Source organism: Strix uralensis, chromosome 26 (assembly GCF_047716275.1).
Source record: "Strix uralensis isolate ZFMK-TIS-50842 chromosome 26, bStrUra1, whole genome shotgun sequence".
Taxonomy (NCBI): domain Eukaryota; kingdom Metazoa; phylum Chordata; class Aves; order Strigiformes; family Strigidae; genus Strix; species Strix uralensis.
The window spans coordinates 1,280,522-1,295,709 of record NC_133997.1 but is presented as its reverse complement, the minus strand read 5'-3'; the positions used below and the strand labels follow the sequence as shown (position 1 = coordinate 1,295,709).

At 58.5% G+C, this 15,188-nt stretch overlaps 1 protein-coding gene across 3 annotated transcripts in view; it reads right to left on the bottom strand.

The window, feature by feature from the left end:
- Positions 1-5,598: 5,598 nt before the first annotated feature.
- The window catches only part of CEP164 (centrosomal protein 164), a 38,417-nt gene continuing 28,827 nt past the window's right edge, over positions 5,599-15,188 (bottom strand). For all 3 annotated transcript variants that reach the window (XM_074894958.1, XM_074894959.1, XM_074894960.1), the window contains 11 exons: positions 15,071-15,139; positions 14,593-14,750; positions 13,916-14,042; positions 13,438-13,505; positions 13,059-13,266; positions 12,191-12,298; positions 10,985-11,099; positions 9,383-9,730; positions 8,866-8,932; positions 8,295-8,417; positions 5,599-7,368 (listed from right to left, as the gene is read on the bottom strand). In XM_074894958.1, coding sequence (XP_074751059.1) covers positions 7,269-7,368; positions 8,295-8,417; positions 8,866-8,932; positions 9,383-9,730; positions 10,985-11,099; positions 12,191-12,298; positions 13,059-13,266; positions 13,438-13,505; positions 13,916-14,042; positions 14,593-14,750; positions 15,071-15,139 — 1,491 coding nt within the window. In that variant the 3' untranslated portion in view covers positions 5,599-7,268. The remainder of the gene's footprint in view (positions 7,369-8,294; positions 8,418-8,865; positions 8,933-9,382; positions 9,731-10,984; positions 11,100-12,190; positions 12,299-13,058; positions 13,267-13,437; positions 13,506-13,915; positions 14,043-14,592; positions 14,751-15,070; positions 15,140-15,188) is intronic.

Below are 15,188 nucleotides of genomic sequence, written 5' to 3'. Positions count from 1 at the left end.
GGCTGCCCACACCACAGCGGAGCCCGGCAGCTCCTGCCCCCGCGGAGCGACAGACCCAACCGGCACCAGCCCCGCTGCCCCGACGCGGCTCCAGAAGAGCCACCGCAGCACCAGGCACAACCGCGACCAGCAGCCACCAAGCGCAGGCAGGAGCCACACACCAAACACCGGCACCTGCCAGGGCAGCCGGGCACGGAGCCCTCGTAGGGAGGGCTGAGGGCATTTGTGGCCGGAGAGGGCTCAGGGGGCGCAGCCCAGCAGCTCTGCACAGAAAACCCGGCACCAAACCCAGCAAAGGGGCAGCGGAGCCGCCCCCGGAGCGGCCGGAGCCGCCCAGTTGACAGCAGGGCTCCGGTGGGCACCCACTGCGCCCCAGCACCCCCTCACCTCCCCGCTCACACCCAACCTCCGCCCATTCCTCCACTGGCACAGCGCTCCGCGCTTTCACAGTCCCTCTCTCAACAACCCTGCACCTTCCAAAAGCCAGCACTCAAAAACGGGTGTTAAAATCCGACAATCTTGGGGTCCTGCCCCTGCCAGACCAGGAGAGGTCTCTGCTTGGCTCTGCCCAAGCGGAACAGAGGGGGTTCACCCTCAGCACGTGCAGCCACAGGAGCCACAGTCCCACCCCACCCCAGCTCCGGAACCGGGGCCCCCCAAGCAGCTCTCCCCAAGAAAAGGAAGGTCAACTCACAGCTCTGCTCCTGCTCCCTCGGCTGCCTGCAGCACGTCCCCTCAGTGACATCTCGCTCTGGGCCAGCCCCTGGCCACCAGCCACTGCTCGGCAGCTCAGTGAGCCAGCCGCCCAGAGCAGGGGCCAGGAGCAGTCCTTCCCCCCAGCTCCAGAGGCAGAGTGGAGCCGGGGGCACAGGGGAGGGCTGTTGCTGGGCAAAACGAGCCCCAGCTGGGCAGCCACCAGCCACAATTGCCATCAGCTGTGCAGGGCTCTGCTCCCCCACACAGCTGCTGGGACTTAAACTCGCTGCTGCCAGCACAGAAAGGCCCCCAGACACTGCACCACTCCCTGAGGTCCCAGCAAACAGCCCCTCAGCGGTTGTACCCCGGCCTGCGGGCACCGCTGTCAGGGAAGGACTGATCGGGAAAGAGATCTGACACTGAGCAGCCACCAACACCAGAGGATCTACAGCAGCACGCACCAGAATCTACGGATCAGGAACAGGTTCACAGCCACCACGGCCACAAATCTCTCCAGGGTACAGAACAGACCAAATGGGGGGTGGTGCAGGGCACGGGCGGCCAACATGTCTACTTCTTCCCCTGCTTCTGCTTCTGGTACCTCCTGAAGTGGGTCTGGATGGTGACGGCCGCCTTCTCGGGGTCGCTGAAGGACTTCCTCTTGCAGCTGGCATCAGGGGTCACGTTGCCTGGGATGAGAACCGAGCGCTGTGCTGAGCCTGGGTGGTGCCGGTGGCCCTGGGCAGGCTCCGCCGAGTGGGACAGGGCTCTGGCCTCACCCCCCGTGGGGTCACACTGACCCCTGGGCTCCCTGCAGAGTGTCCACAGACAGGAGGGCGTCCCTCCCCCACGGAGGGGAAAGAGCTTGCAGAGTCCACAGCGTGAAACCACGGCACGAAACCACGGCCCCACCAGCTCACGGGGCGCATCTCCAGGGCAGAGGGAGCCGGAGCAGGGAACAGGAGGCGAAGAGCAGCCCGGGCTCCCCGGCAGCGCTAAGCCCTCTATTTACCCAGCTTTACTCCCCAAAGACCGCCGCTTCCCCACGTTTAATCACCAAGTATGATGCTCACTTACTTTCACACACACAAATAAGATTACAAAAAAAGCCCGGCACTGTACGGCAATAAAGCTCTCACGCTGACAAATGGGAGCCCTCCCCACCTCACGCTTAATGTGGCATTAGGGAAGTATTGTGAAATTCAACAGGAACTGAATCAAAGCCACTCAGCGGTGCTCCTTTAAGCCAGCGTGTCACTGCTAAGCACCCCCCGAGCAGCCATCAGAAATCCTGGTGCCAGATGCTGCTGCATAAACTCACCACTGTCACCTGAACCCATTTTTATTCACATCCTAAAAGAAATTGCAAAGTAAAAAGATACATAAAAAGAGTCCACATTGGGAATCAGCTCCCTCCTGCCCTGCTTAACAAGATACATCGTCGGCTGTAAATCCTGCCCGCTGCAAAACTCAAACGTGGCTGGGGAGCCGCAGTGCCACGTCCTGCTGCGTGTTTGCAGGAGCGAGCCCCGGCCGCGCGCTGCCCGCACCTCGGCCAGGAATCCACCTGCTGAAGGCGCTCGGGGCAGCCAGGCCCAGGTGTGACGCCCGCTGCTGCACCTGCCCGGGCACCCTGGGGACCGTCACCTGCTCACGGGGCAGCGAAGCCCCTGAAACTGTGGCCAGGCCGGGCAGAGCTACCGCTCTGTCACAGAGGAACGGCCGAGCTCAGCCCCTGGGCCAGCCCCGCGCTGCCCAAGCACCGCGTCCCCTCACACGCCTTCGTCCGGCTGCCACCCGAGCTGCGCTGAGAATAGAAGCGCACAAATCCTCTTTGCTGAGCGCTCGGGGGGCAGAGTCAGAGCCAAGAGCGAGGAGGAGGAGGAAGGGTGGTTCTGCCCAGCCAAGAAGCAGGGGGGCTGCTTGGGGGCCAGTGAGCCACGGGATGCAGTGACGCAGGTTTCGGGGGAAGAGGGAGGCAGGGATTTGCGCACACACACATATGTGTGCTGTGGTATATTCAGCTGTGGGGCCTCCGCTTGCTGATACCACAGGTTTTAATGATCATCTGGCCACCCTGTCCGTACTCACCTGCCCTCCTGGGGGTGGCAACAAGGGCACCCCCCCCCCCCCCCAGAGGGGAAACAACCCGAAATACAGTACAGCCAGCAGGCCGTGGGCTGGAGAGAAAGCTGAGCAGGCTTCCCTCTTGCAAGGCTGACTTCTAAAATACCCCTTAATACTGTCAGAGAGGTTTTTTGGAAGAAGAAAGAGGCCAAGAGGGGTCTGGGTACTGCAGTGCCACTCTCCCACTGCGTCCCATGGTCACAGCCATGAGCTTCCCCTATTCCATACTCACCTGTCTCTCCAGAAATGGAGTAGATGCTGTTCTGCCGAGAGCATCTGCCTTTCTAGAAATGTAGAGAAAAATACAACAGAGTGAGTTAGTTGTATCTTAGGCAGAGGTGGCAAGAACAGTCCCTTTGTGGCCAGCTGGGAAGCTCTGAAAGGGACAGGGCTGGCCTCAGCAAGCTGCCACTGCCCCTTCCCTTCGGGAAACCTCAAAATACTGTGGTCCCCTTAAAGAGCACTACAGAGCACCGATTAACTCATTCGCATCTGTGGGAAGTCCTCCAAGGAGAAGCAGAAGAGAGCTTTGTATCAAAAATGAGATCCGAGAGACACGCTGGTAGCACCCGGGGAAGTCCCTCGGCACAGGCCTCCCCAGATCTGTGTTTCCAATCCGCATGGAACCAGACTCGCTGGGCTCGGTTCCTCCACTCCAGCCCCACCGTGACACTGCAGCACCTGGGATGTCAGGTCTGCGATTTTTATCCCTAAAAACACACTTGAATTTGTCTACAAATTCATACATTTTTTAGCTTATCCTGCCTCCTGGCATTACTCTATTATTTTCCATCTTTCAAGGGAAAGAGAGAACTCTCCCCGCCGGCCCCGCTGCCGGCTGGCGCAGCCCCTTTGGCTCAGGGCGGCTGGTCGCGAGCCGGCCCTGCCGAGGCCCAGCCCTACCTCGCTGTCGCGGCTGGTGCGGCGGCTCTGCGTCACACACTGGATGTGCCAGGGCAGGGGCTGGTACACGAGGTACGGCAACGGCTCTTCGTGGACCAGGCTGCTCCCCAGCTGGACACAGAAAGGATTCGCGGCAGTGAGAGGGAAGGAGGCGGGTGGCTCGGCACGAAGCAGGGGTGTCCCCAGCCCACGCTCCCCACCGCTCGCTGCCTCCCTGCTACGACGGCCCACGCGCTTCCAGGCACCCGACGGAAAGCGGTAACGCCGCGCTGCTGCCAGGCCCGCCCAGACTCACCTGCCCGAACGCTCTCACTGCGAAGAACAGCGCTGTCATCAGGGTCGCCAGCATGGCTGGGGCGTCCCGGGAAGGCAGAGCCCCGAGAGCGACTCGCCACAGTCCCCGGTCGCCAGGGACTGCCACGTCCCTCCCTCGGCAGGCAGAGGCCAAGCCCCTTAATGAGCTTATGGCTCGCGCTCGTCTTGGCGAAGTAATCGCGCGCTGTCCTTCTGCTCTTCTAATCGCTGAGTTTCTCCAACATGTGCGGTGCTGGTGTTCCAGGAAAAGCAAATCCCCTTCTCCGCGCGCATCCGCGCATTCTTCCCGTGCCTCGTCAGCTCCAGCGTTTTCCTCTCCCCAGCACGTACAGCACGGTTCGTCCTCCCTGGCCCCAGCCCCAGCCCCGCTCCGCAGGCAGCCCACAGCTGGGCACAGCAGCGTCCCAGCCCGCACGTCTCCACGTGCCTCACGCATCCTCCGGCCACTCTGGGCTTCTGTGGTACCAGTAGCTCAAGTCACATCACGATCCCCAGCGTCCCCACAGCCCCCTCCACCCGAACCACCGAGCAACGCACGGTGCAGAAGCGTCAAAGCTGGAAATACACAGGCGGGCATTGACCGTCCCCCGTCCCCATCGTTGCCACGTCACACAAGTGCCATCCCTCGGCCCCGCAGAGCCCCCAGCCAGGAGCCGCACGGCAAACACCCCACTGGGACAGAGGCAGCCTTCGCTGCTGCGCTTGGAGACACAGGACCAGCCAAGGCTTCCACGAGAGACGACCTTAAAGGGACAAATCCCAAAGGGGCGAAGGTGCACAGCTGGGAAGCGCTGCTGGGGGCATCCCAGGGCTACTGGAAGGAGCTGAGAAGCGGAAAGGAACAAGCCCCGGGAAGAGAAGAGCCCATCACCAACGCTCCCTGATTTCTGTCGAGGGCATTACCCAGGGCACCCGCCGGCAGGACTCCAGCGAGCGCATCGCTGCGGCAGCAGCGCCCGAACCACCACTGCGGGGGAAAACGCCCGGCTGCTCCGGAATAAACAGAGAAATCAGCAGCAAGAGCCAAGCTGCAGAGTTACCTGGCTGTCACCCACCCGGGCTCCCGGGGAGCAGCTCCAGAGGGAAGCCCCCTTCCCCGGCAGCCCCCCGAGCACCCTCACACGCAGGCGGGCAGCCCCCCCGGGCACCCTGCTCAGCTGGCCTCTGGCCGTTCCCTGCAGAGCCCATCCCCAGCCTTGACAGGGCCCGAGACAACCCCTGTAACGAGGCTGGATGACAGTTTTATGGGGAGGGCAGGACACAAGCCCATGAAAAGCTGTCCCGCTGGCTGAAAGCCCCATGAAGAATTGCTTCTGGAGTTTTGTTTTCTAGCTTTATCTGCCCCTGCATTTGCTACCCTGGCCAGATACTTAATAGAATAATGGTAATAAAGCCACAGCGAGCTGAAGTGGTCTCAGAAATTGCCAGAAACGACCTTGACAAGACAAAATGTGAAACAGCCCAGAGACAAGCGAGGGGAAGATGGGAAAGGTAAGTACAAGCTGGATATCTGGGGCTACAGCAAGAAAAGAAAAACAAAATAGAGCTACAAACATCACCATCGTACAAAACAGGCTCACGTGGATTTAATTTGTGTACAAAACCAGATACAGCTGCTACCGCAGGTTTTAAGAGAAAAAAGGAACATGTTTCAGAACAAGTTATTGCTAAGAAAATGGGCGTTTCTCCGCACTAATACGCGATTCTCCCAATACACAGAGCGGACTCAGTGGCTCTGGGCAGGGCACCCACGGGCCAGCACCCCCCCGTGCTGCAGAGAGCCAGCACGGGGGCCCCTCCAGCACCCCGGCCTGGAAGGACTGCCACGTCCCCCACCCATAGCCAGGAAACCAAAAGCAAAATCCCTGCAGACAGGGACTGGTGCAATCCGACAGGGGACGGGAAACCCACGTTCTGATCCATCCCCTCCGACCCGACCAGAGGATCGAGTTGTCCTAGGACAAAGGCTGGCCAAGCAATTAAAAAAATCCCAAGAAAATCGGCCAAAAAAATATATACAAACATTCTAAAGAGTTTCAAAATGATGTTCATCAAAAATAGATTTCTATTGGGATGTAAACATTCCCCTGCCACGCTCACGGCGTGAGCTGTTGCGGTGCTGGGCGGCGCACAACGCCCGGGGAGCGGGAGGGGGCTGCGCTCTGCTCGCGGCGCATCGTCAGCCACGCGCGGAAGGGTGCAGAGCAGCAGCTCCGCCAGCCTCCCCGCCACCGCCTCTACGGAGAGGCTTGGAAGATGATTTCCCACAGATGGGATCCCTCGGAATGCAGACTTCTTCATCAGACAAAATGGCAAGTGGTTCAGTATTTTTTAAAGCATGAAATATTCAAATAGCAACAAAGACAACCCCACAGCGCGTTTCTCACCAGCAGTTCGGAAGCCCAGCCCGACGTCTCCGCGTCGGTCAGAGCGGCACCGCCTGCCCCTGCCCAGCCCCACGGGGTGCTGAGGGGCTCTGGGCGCAGAGCCCCCCGCCGCAGCCCCCGCAGCAGCCCCCCAGCTCGGCCGGGCTCCCAGCCGTGCGGGGCCCATCTCAGGAGAGCGGCGAGGCCAGGAGCAGTGAGGCCAGGTGCCAGGCTGGGCACCCAGGGCTCCCTGTGCCGCCACGGCCCCGCTGTGCGGGAGGAGAGCCCGGCTGCTGGTTTCGTTCCTACTGCTTCCACCCCAAGAGGAACGTCTCCCGAGAGGCAGAGTCTGCCGCTCCCTGGTTCTGTCCCCAGACGCGACAGCCATTTCGCTGCCAGTTCTCCCTGCTCCCACGCGCCAGCGGCCAGACGACTCGGCCCACCTGCAATTAAGCACTTGCGGGCAGCAGTGTGGGCTCATCTCCTGACACGTTTCCTCGAGCAGAGTCTCAGCTGGATTCACATCCTCCCCCTTGACCAGTTACTCAAAGTCCTCCGTGATTCACAGCTCTGCCTGACGATCGCTAGAATACTAATGAGAACACTGTTGATTTATTGAAGCCCTGATATTTCACCACTGGATTAAAGAGTCTATAAAGTATATTTGGACACATTTGAGGATTAGAAGAATCCACCTGGGAAGTTCACTTCCTCCTTCCTCCACTATCCTGAGAAGATACTATTTCAAGGGCAGAGCACAAAGACAGGGTGGCGATGGCTGGGCATTGCTGAAATCCGGCGTATCCTCGGGGAGACCACACGGGCCACCGCCACCCCCTCTTCAGAGCCTCGTCGCACCTTTCAGTAACGGTACACTTTAATTTGCCTGTTTTCATCCAGTCCGAGCTGCAGCAGGCTGGGGCTACTGGCAGGGGGCTTCTGCGCACCTGGGAGGAGAGGGCTGGCAGCTGGGTGAAGGAAAAGCCGGGCTGACACGAGGGAGGAGCCTGCCTGAGTGCGGGCAGCGGGCAGGACAGGTGCTGAGCGGCAGGAGCCGGCCTCGCGTACACGGGCTGGGTTTAGCCCGCTGCACCCAAGTCCAACGGAATTAAAGGGGGATTAGGGAACTCACAGGAGCACCGTGCTCAGGACAGCAGGCGCCATCGGAGCCCCGAGGGATTTGCTGCTAACACCAGCGCAGGCTGCAGAGGAGAAGCTGACAGCCCCAGTGTAATGCTGTTACGCCACGAGCCAGGCAACATCCCCACTAACAGCGTGGCGAGGTCTCGCTCCTTCGCTCCAGCCACGTGCTACGAGAGGCCTCACAACTGAGCCAGACGGAGAGCTCCGCCGGGAGCCCCAGCCCCCCCTGCCCAGCCACGCGGTCACCCCACGTGCCAGGTCCTCATGTCCCCAGGCACCCTCGCTGTGGAGCCGCTGCTCGCGCACCCCAGGCTGCTTGGAGGGACTGCCTGCAGCTGGGACTCCGCTGCGGCCGGGCTCTAGCAGTGGCACCCAAAGCCAGGCTGAGCTCCCTGGCTTCCCTCCGCCTCCTCCATTCTGCACTTTTCGCCTCATTTTTGGCAATTCTCACACTACCAGCTCCGACAGCTGAGTAGCAGCACTAAAGAGCATCACAGTGCAACCGGGGAAAGGGAAGAGACTTTTTCAGTCAAGTACAGCTCAGAGAAGAGCAAACAGGTCACTCATGCTCTAACTGCTAAACACCGTATTCCTTTGCAGAACCAGACACTAAAATAGAGGCTAAGGCTTCAAAATTGCTGCTCAGTGCTTTAGTGCTCCCAATTCGCTCGCCTCCTGCTGTCTCCGCCTTCCTGCTGCAGGAGGCTGGAGTGCAATTAAAGACCAGAGCCAGGCAAAGGATACACTTTTGAATCCCTCTTGAAGTCTTCCAGCCATTTCTTGTTGGTCTCAATCATGCCTTGAATACTCATCTTGTCTGACTCTCGGCTCTGGAACCGGGAGCGCTGGAACAGCCGTATTTGCTCCCTGCCGCACACGAGAGACAAAGAGTCAGCGCAAGTGGGAAAAAGAGAGGTCTGGTCTGGGCAGCAACGACCCCAGAGATGGGGAAGCGATGGGCTGCTGCAGCAAGAGACACAGTTCAGGAAACGTGACCTCCTCTTAGCTCAGGGTCCTCTGCCCAGCCCCAGCACAGAGAAAAGCTGCAGCAGCCGCCCGCTCCCAGGCTGCCGCCCTCCTTCCCCAGCACCCCAGAGCCTGGTCCTGGAGCGAGGGTTATCAGCACAGCCCTGACGATGGCTGCAAGGCACTGCTGAGCACGTGGCACGGAAAAACTAACTGTATCCAACTTGTCTGCTTAGTACGTAGCTTACGATTTTGTTATCTACTTGTTCTACAACACGCGACCCACAAATCATCGCAGAGAAATAAAAGTAGCACAGTGACATGACAGCTCAAGGAACAAGACCCTTACTCTGCAGGAACGTATCCCAGCTTGTTGTCCGGAGGCTTGGAACTTCCACTGAGCAACGGGAACCCCCCTGGAAAACAGACGTTAAACTCAGGCACCCCCAAATCAACAGTCTTTACGTCTGGGTGCATTTGCTTTCCTGCACTATGGACACGCTGTCCCGACAGCTCAGCCACCTGCCAAGGGCACAGGGGCGTTAAGGACGTGCAGATGGTGAACCCTAGCTGCAGCTCACGGGAGGCTTCCAGTGAAGCTCTTTTGCTCCCTTCTTTGGTAACAACTGCTTTCTGGGGTGTGTATTAAAGGCTGAACAGCTCCCGAAGCAGGATGACAAGATCGGCCAGATGCTGCGCATCCTGGAATGAGGTTCTCATTCCTCATCTCATTAGCACCCTTCCTATCAGCCGCACCAGTGGATCTGGCCATACCAGCACTGGAAGGGCAAGATGGTTAGAACGTGCAGGGCTGTGAGATCCAAAGCCACAGGCAAGCAAGGAGATGGATTAAGGACAGGACTTACCTGGGAAATACCTGCGACATTTCTCTGCCAGGATGCTGTCCGCTGACTGTCCCGCTGCAAAAGAGCGACCAGAGCTCAGCCCAGTGCTCCAGGCCCACTGGTCCACCAGAGACAGCCCAGCGGGGGCCCCCAGGGACCCCCCGGCCTCCAGTCCTGCCAAGGAGGCGTATGTAGACAGAGGGATGCTGTCGCAGGGCGTCGAGGTGAAGAGCGGAGACTGGCAATTGTTCAGTGAGCCCAAGATGTCGAGGACCCCGTTGAGTTCATTAGAGATGTGCTGCACCGATTTTGTCAAGTACTGGATCTTGTCCGGAGCGGGGGCAGGCTGTAAATCGCTTCTCAAATCAACTGGCAGGAGAGAGGAGAAGAAAGGATCAGTGGGAGGGCCGGGGAGACACTGCCTGCCTGGCAGGAGACCCACTTTCCTCTCTGGGTTACACTCCAAGCCGAGTCTGACTGATCTGTGCTAAGCGGGATGCAGAGGCAAAAACCCGCCCTGGCAGCCAGAGGAGATACAGACTGACACTGAGGATTTGTGCCTCGGAGGCTGCTGGGGCACAAAGCCGGGGACAAGATCCTCCAGTGCTGCAAGAAGGGGCCCAGCAGAACACATCTGGGTATGTGTCAGTGTGTGTCTTTTGCCTCCCTGCTCCAGCCCTCTGGGTTCTGCTCTGCCCTGCGCCGTACAGCCATTAGCGTCTCAGATTCCCCTGAGAATGGAAAACCCCTCCAAGAGCTGCCCCCCTCCCACTGAGACCCCTGCACCCCACCCTGCCTCTCGGACGACAGCCTGGCGCAGGAAATCAGGCTTCACCCCAACGGTCCCGCTGCACCCCAAGCGAGCGGGAGGCAGGACACCTGGCTGCCCTTCACGTGCTCCTAAGCAGCAAAGCTCTCTAGGCCACGGGCCCGGCTGGCCTAGGACGGACAGGACTGTGCTGATACACCGGCTCCCATCTTATGGCAAGAGAAAACCCTGAAGTTTCACGTGTGCCAACAGAATTTTTACTGATCAGGGTCAGAGAGACCACCCCAGACCAGACAGCTTGTCCGTCTGGTGCCACAGGGAGGCTTTCTCGGTTTTCTGTAAGCTCGAGCCTTGCCAGCCTTTCTGCAAACAACGCAAGCCTCCTGCCTCCCTGCTGCCTGTGGGAAGCCCTTCTTCCCACCTGCACAGCTCGGGTTACAGGCAGCTGAAGGCAAAGAAAAAAGCACAGGCAGCAGAGAGAGGGAAGGGCAGCAGCCTCTCCTGCCAGAGATGTGAGGAAGAGGAAGCCCAGGCACCTGCAGAGGAGCAATACACCTCTGCAACAGCAGAGAGGGAAGAGCTGCAGCCAGACTTTACATTCCACTCTAAAAACAACGGCAGAGATTTAAAAGGCAAGTTCACTCACAGATTCCAGCCCTCTCAGCTGCCACCGCAGGCAGGCAATAAGTGTTTCAAATCAAATGTTATGCAGGGAGCAGTGCCAGTCCTGGATAGCAGAGCTGCCTTGGACACCCATGAGCCCAGGTGAGAACATGAGGGGCGAGAGGGGAAGCCAGGAGCAGGGCTGAGGCGTTAGCCCCTGGCACAGCGCACCAAGCCCGGCCGGTACTTACAGCTGGGCTGGTGCAGATTTACACTGGACGTGCTGTTGGTGTCCTCAGAGTTGCTGAGGTCAAAAGTCACCATCTTCTTGCACGCAGCACTCTTCAGCGTATCTTCATCCGAAAGCTGGTCAAAAGAGGGAAGACAACGCAAATGAAACCTGCTGCTCTGTCCCCGAAACACAGAAGCCAGCGGAATACTGCCGACACTGCTCTGCGCAGGCCGGACTGCCCAGACAGGCGCAGGCCGAGCCAAGGCACACTCACCCTCAGGCCCCGACAGCAAAACCTGAAAGTCAAGAGACTGCTTGGTCTCTGGAGGAAGCACGTGCGTGCACTAGAGGCCAAATCTAACAGCCACACGCACAGGCCCCTCTAGGCGGGAGTCAAAGTGTTTTGTGCTTTACATAAGCCTCAGAACTCTTGCATGGGCTGGGTTCTCTCTTTGCACCAAGGACAAGGGCTTGGCTGTCAAAGGTCTCGTGCTCTTGCGTCTGCCTAAGGCCGCGTGGTCCCAGGCAGAGCTGAACAGGTTCCAAGGCTGGCCTGGGTCAGGAAACCAGGCTCATCCTCGCTCACACGAGGCGACCTGCCCTTGTTTGCTCTAGGCTCAAACCATGGGGCTCTTCCCAGCTGCTTTCTGCAGCCACACACTTAACAGCGAGCCCCGGTGTCACGAGCAGAGGGGAGGCAGAGTATTTGCCATCTTGAGCAGATACAGAGCATTAATGAGACACCTAACCACTCTGCTGCGAGGTTTTAGTTTATACTGTAGAGTACTTCAGCCTATCGGCGCTCACAGCGCTCCGTCTTTGCGCTAACAAGGTTCTGCCAAGCCCGTGCACTCCGCAGGATTTCTCCACCCAAGCCCGTCCGTGCCTGGCAAGCTGCCGCCATGGAGGGAGGCTCCATCCCAAGGCCCAGCCCCGGTTTGTGGTGCTGGCTGCAGCCCTAGTGAACCCCAGGGGCCCCAGTCCCGTGAGGTTTGTCCTCCTCTCCCTCCACCTCTGTGACTAGCCTTCCCCCCCCGGTTCTCAGACCAACACTGTTCTGCTCTCAGAAAATGTGTTTCTAAAATCCACTGCACTGGCAAACACGCCTTTGGCCACCAGTTAAACAGCCCTTGCGAGCACCAAAGGGCCTGTAGAGGCTCCAGCCCAGGGCAGGGCCACGAGCGGTGGGCAGGGGGAGCGCAGTGCTGGTGGTGCTGGTCGTTACCTCCTCCAGCAGTGAGGACTCCAGCTGGCTTAGCTTCTCCTCTTTCTTCTTCAGCAGCGCCTGCCCTTTCCACATAGCTGACTTCATCTTGTCCAGCTGCTTTGCTTCCTGCAAAAACAGCCAAGCCAAGGAAGAAAATTAAACAAGAATGACAGGAAATATTCGATGGTGGTGGTTAGGGTGACTTTCATTATCCCACTTCTGCTCAGCACAGGAAATCACGCTGCTGGAGGGAAATTGCTCCCAGGTCTTTGAGAGCACAGAAAGGGGAGTGTGGAGGGGGCAGAGCATGAGCCGCAAAGCAAGTTCATCCCAAGGAAAAGGAGGTTTCAAGTCCAGACCCTGCGTCCAACAGGGTCAACAGCTTTGGTTCTGCCAACACAAATGCTTGCTGCAACCAGGGAAGGGAATGACACCCTGCCCTGGCTCCGGTTGGCTGTCAGCAGGGCTGACGAGGACTCGAGAACCCCTTTCCAAGCGAGAGGGGAAAAAATAACCTCACACCTCCCGATGGGATGGATGCCTGCCACTTCCTTTCCTATGAGAAGAAAACGTTATGGGATTTGTGGGATGCACGAATCCCTTTCTCCCCGGCCAAATCCCTTCTCCCTTTTTAAGGTCCCAAGAGCCCCAACTACCCATCAAGTTCCTGCAATCCAGCAAGGCTGACTGCACTGCAGCGGAGCAGACCTGGAACCACCCTGGCGCGCGACACTGCGCGGGCTGCGGGCCACACGTGCGGCCTTCCAGGAGGCCCGAAGCCCTGCGGCTGCCTGTCGCTGCCGCCGCACAGCCAGGAGCTGATCCCTGCGCAGCCGCACGGCCGCGACCCCCCAGGCCTGAAGGCAGGCAGCGCTCGGGGCCTCACCTCTTCCAGGTTCTTGCGCACGCTGTCCAGGAGCTGGGAGCTGTCGGGATCCTGCGCCGCCTCCTGGGCTTTCTGCAGGTCCTGGCGCCACTGCTGCTTGGCAGCTCGCAGTGCCGTGTGCCTCTTCTTCATGGAGCGGGTCTGGCGCACCAGGAATTCCTTGGCGTTCCTGATGGAGATCCCTTCCGCAGAGATGAAGCTCCTGACACTACAGAGAGGTGGGAAACCTCCTGGCTTTCTGTGTCACCCTGCAAGCCTCATGCAGCACCCTCCCCCAAAACGCATCGCCACGCCACGTGCGTAAACCCCAGCAAAAACACCAGCTCCTAAAACTGAAGCAAAACCGTTCTGCAGAAGCAGCTGGTGTACAGATACTCACTGATCAAACTGCACGTCGCTGTTCTCATGGCTTTGGGAGGGTGGGGAAGCAGGTTCTCTGGAGGAGGGCTGAGGAGTTGAAACATTTCAAAAACTAAGAAATATGTATGGGAAACAGAACCCCAAGACCCCATATGAATCCAACTAGGGAGTAAAAATTCAGAATGACACCACCATGGTATTTCCCCGATCCAAAACCAGTGCCAGGGATGTTCTTTATGTGACTTTCAAAGAGTAACAGACATTTCTATCCCTGACTGAGCCCTGCTTTGGACTCCAAGGGCACTTAAGTATCCCACAGTCCTTTCCCCCCAGCAACAATAGACAGAAATCCACAACCGCTACTAAACATATCGATGTCCCCCGGCAAAGGAAAATGCAGCACTGCATCTGCAATGAGTTTTCACATAAGGAACCAAAGCCGGGATTTTCGGGGGAGTTACAGCCTCAGCTCTCACGAGGCAAACACCTTTACTCACAGCTTGAAGAGTTTCTCTCAGGTCTTCCACATGGAGCTCAGCTTTCCTTCTTGGAGATTCTATGCTTTCTTCTGCCTCCAGTTCTTTCAGAGTCTCCTGTTTGCTCCTGACAGCTGCCTCCAGCTCACTGTCATGAGAAGAGGCGACAGCGGCAGCACTCGATTAGACCGCGGGCCCAGCTTCCCGCCCGTCTGCCCGCAGCAGTGTCCGAAGCGGCCTCCGGTCTCCGGGAGGGAAAGGGCCAAGACGCGCAAGACACCGGCACCGCGTCTGCGGCGGGCGTCAGCCAGGACCCCTGGCTGGGGAGGGAAGCGGCCTCACCCCCTTACCCGGCAGCTCAGCTATCTGAGCAAAACCTTTTCTTTGCATTTCAGTGCCCCTCTCGAGGCATCTTAATAACCTCACAGGACAGATGTTGGGAAGACAAACAACTGAACCTGACAAGCAGAGGCCAAGGGACGAATTTACACAGCGAGTTATTAACAGGTCTGGAAACGGACCCTGGGGCCTCCGTGCCCCCGACAGGCAGTAAAACCACCACCAGGATTCTGGAGGAACGTGGCCCAGCATACAAGCAGCTTGGAGCTACGGGAGCGGTCCAGGCTGGGTTAGAGAGGTTTCTGCTCGGGGCGTCGGGCAGATCTTTCTGTATTAGAGGAAGTTTCTCATGCACACACCTGATGCGTTTCTGCAGCCTCTGGCTTCGGGTCTGCAACAACTCCACCTGGGCCTCCAGCTCAGCCTTCTGGTCCTGCAGCTCCTCCAGAGACCTACGCAGCTGCCGGGTGGACTCAAGGAGGCTGGTGTGTTCCTTCCTGCTCTCCTCTAGCCGGAGCTGAGAACCAAAGCAGCTTCTTAGAAGAAAACCAAAAAATCCCTCCCAGTAATCTCCCCAACACCAAAATAAAAGGCATGTGATGTGAGAGAACTGGCTACCTGCACAGTTCACAGGAGGTCCCAGAGCTGTAAGTACACACTCTGATCCTGGAGGAACAGGACTGTCTCTTCTTTTGAGAGACAGCTCAGAGCTCAGCAAACTCTCAGCAGGATGGCACTCCAGAAGCAACAGTTTGCTTTTTTAAAGCCCTGGTTCTAGTGCACTGCCCTCACCCCCAGCAGCAGCGCAGCACCTCTCCAGAGCTAAGGCATACGTACATCTCTTTCCAGCTCAGTCTGTCTGTCCTCATCCAGCAGCTGCTGCCTTTTCTTTCTCAGAGACTCCTCCTGTAACCAGACGAGAAAGCAGGTGAGTGGCAGAGCGAGGAGACAGCTG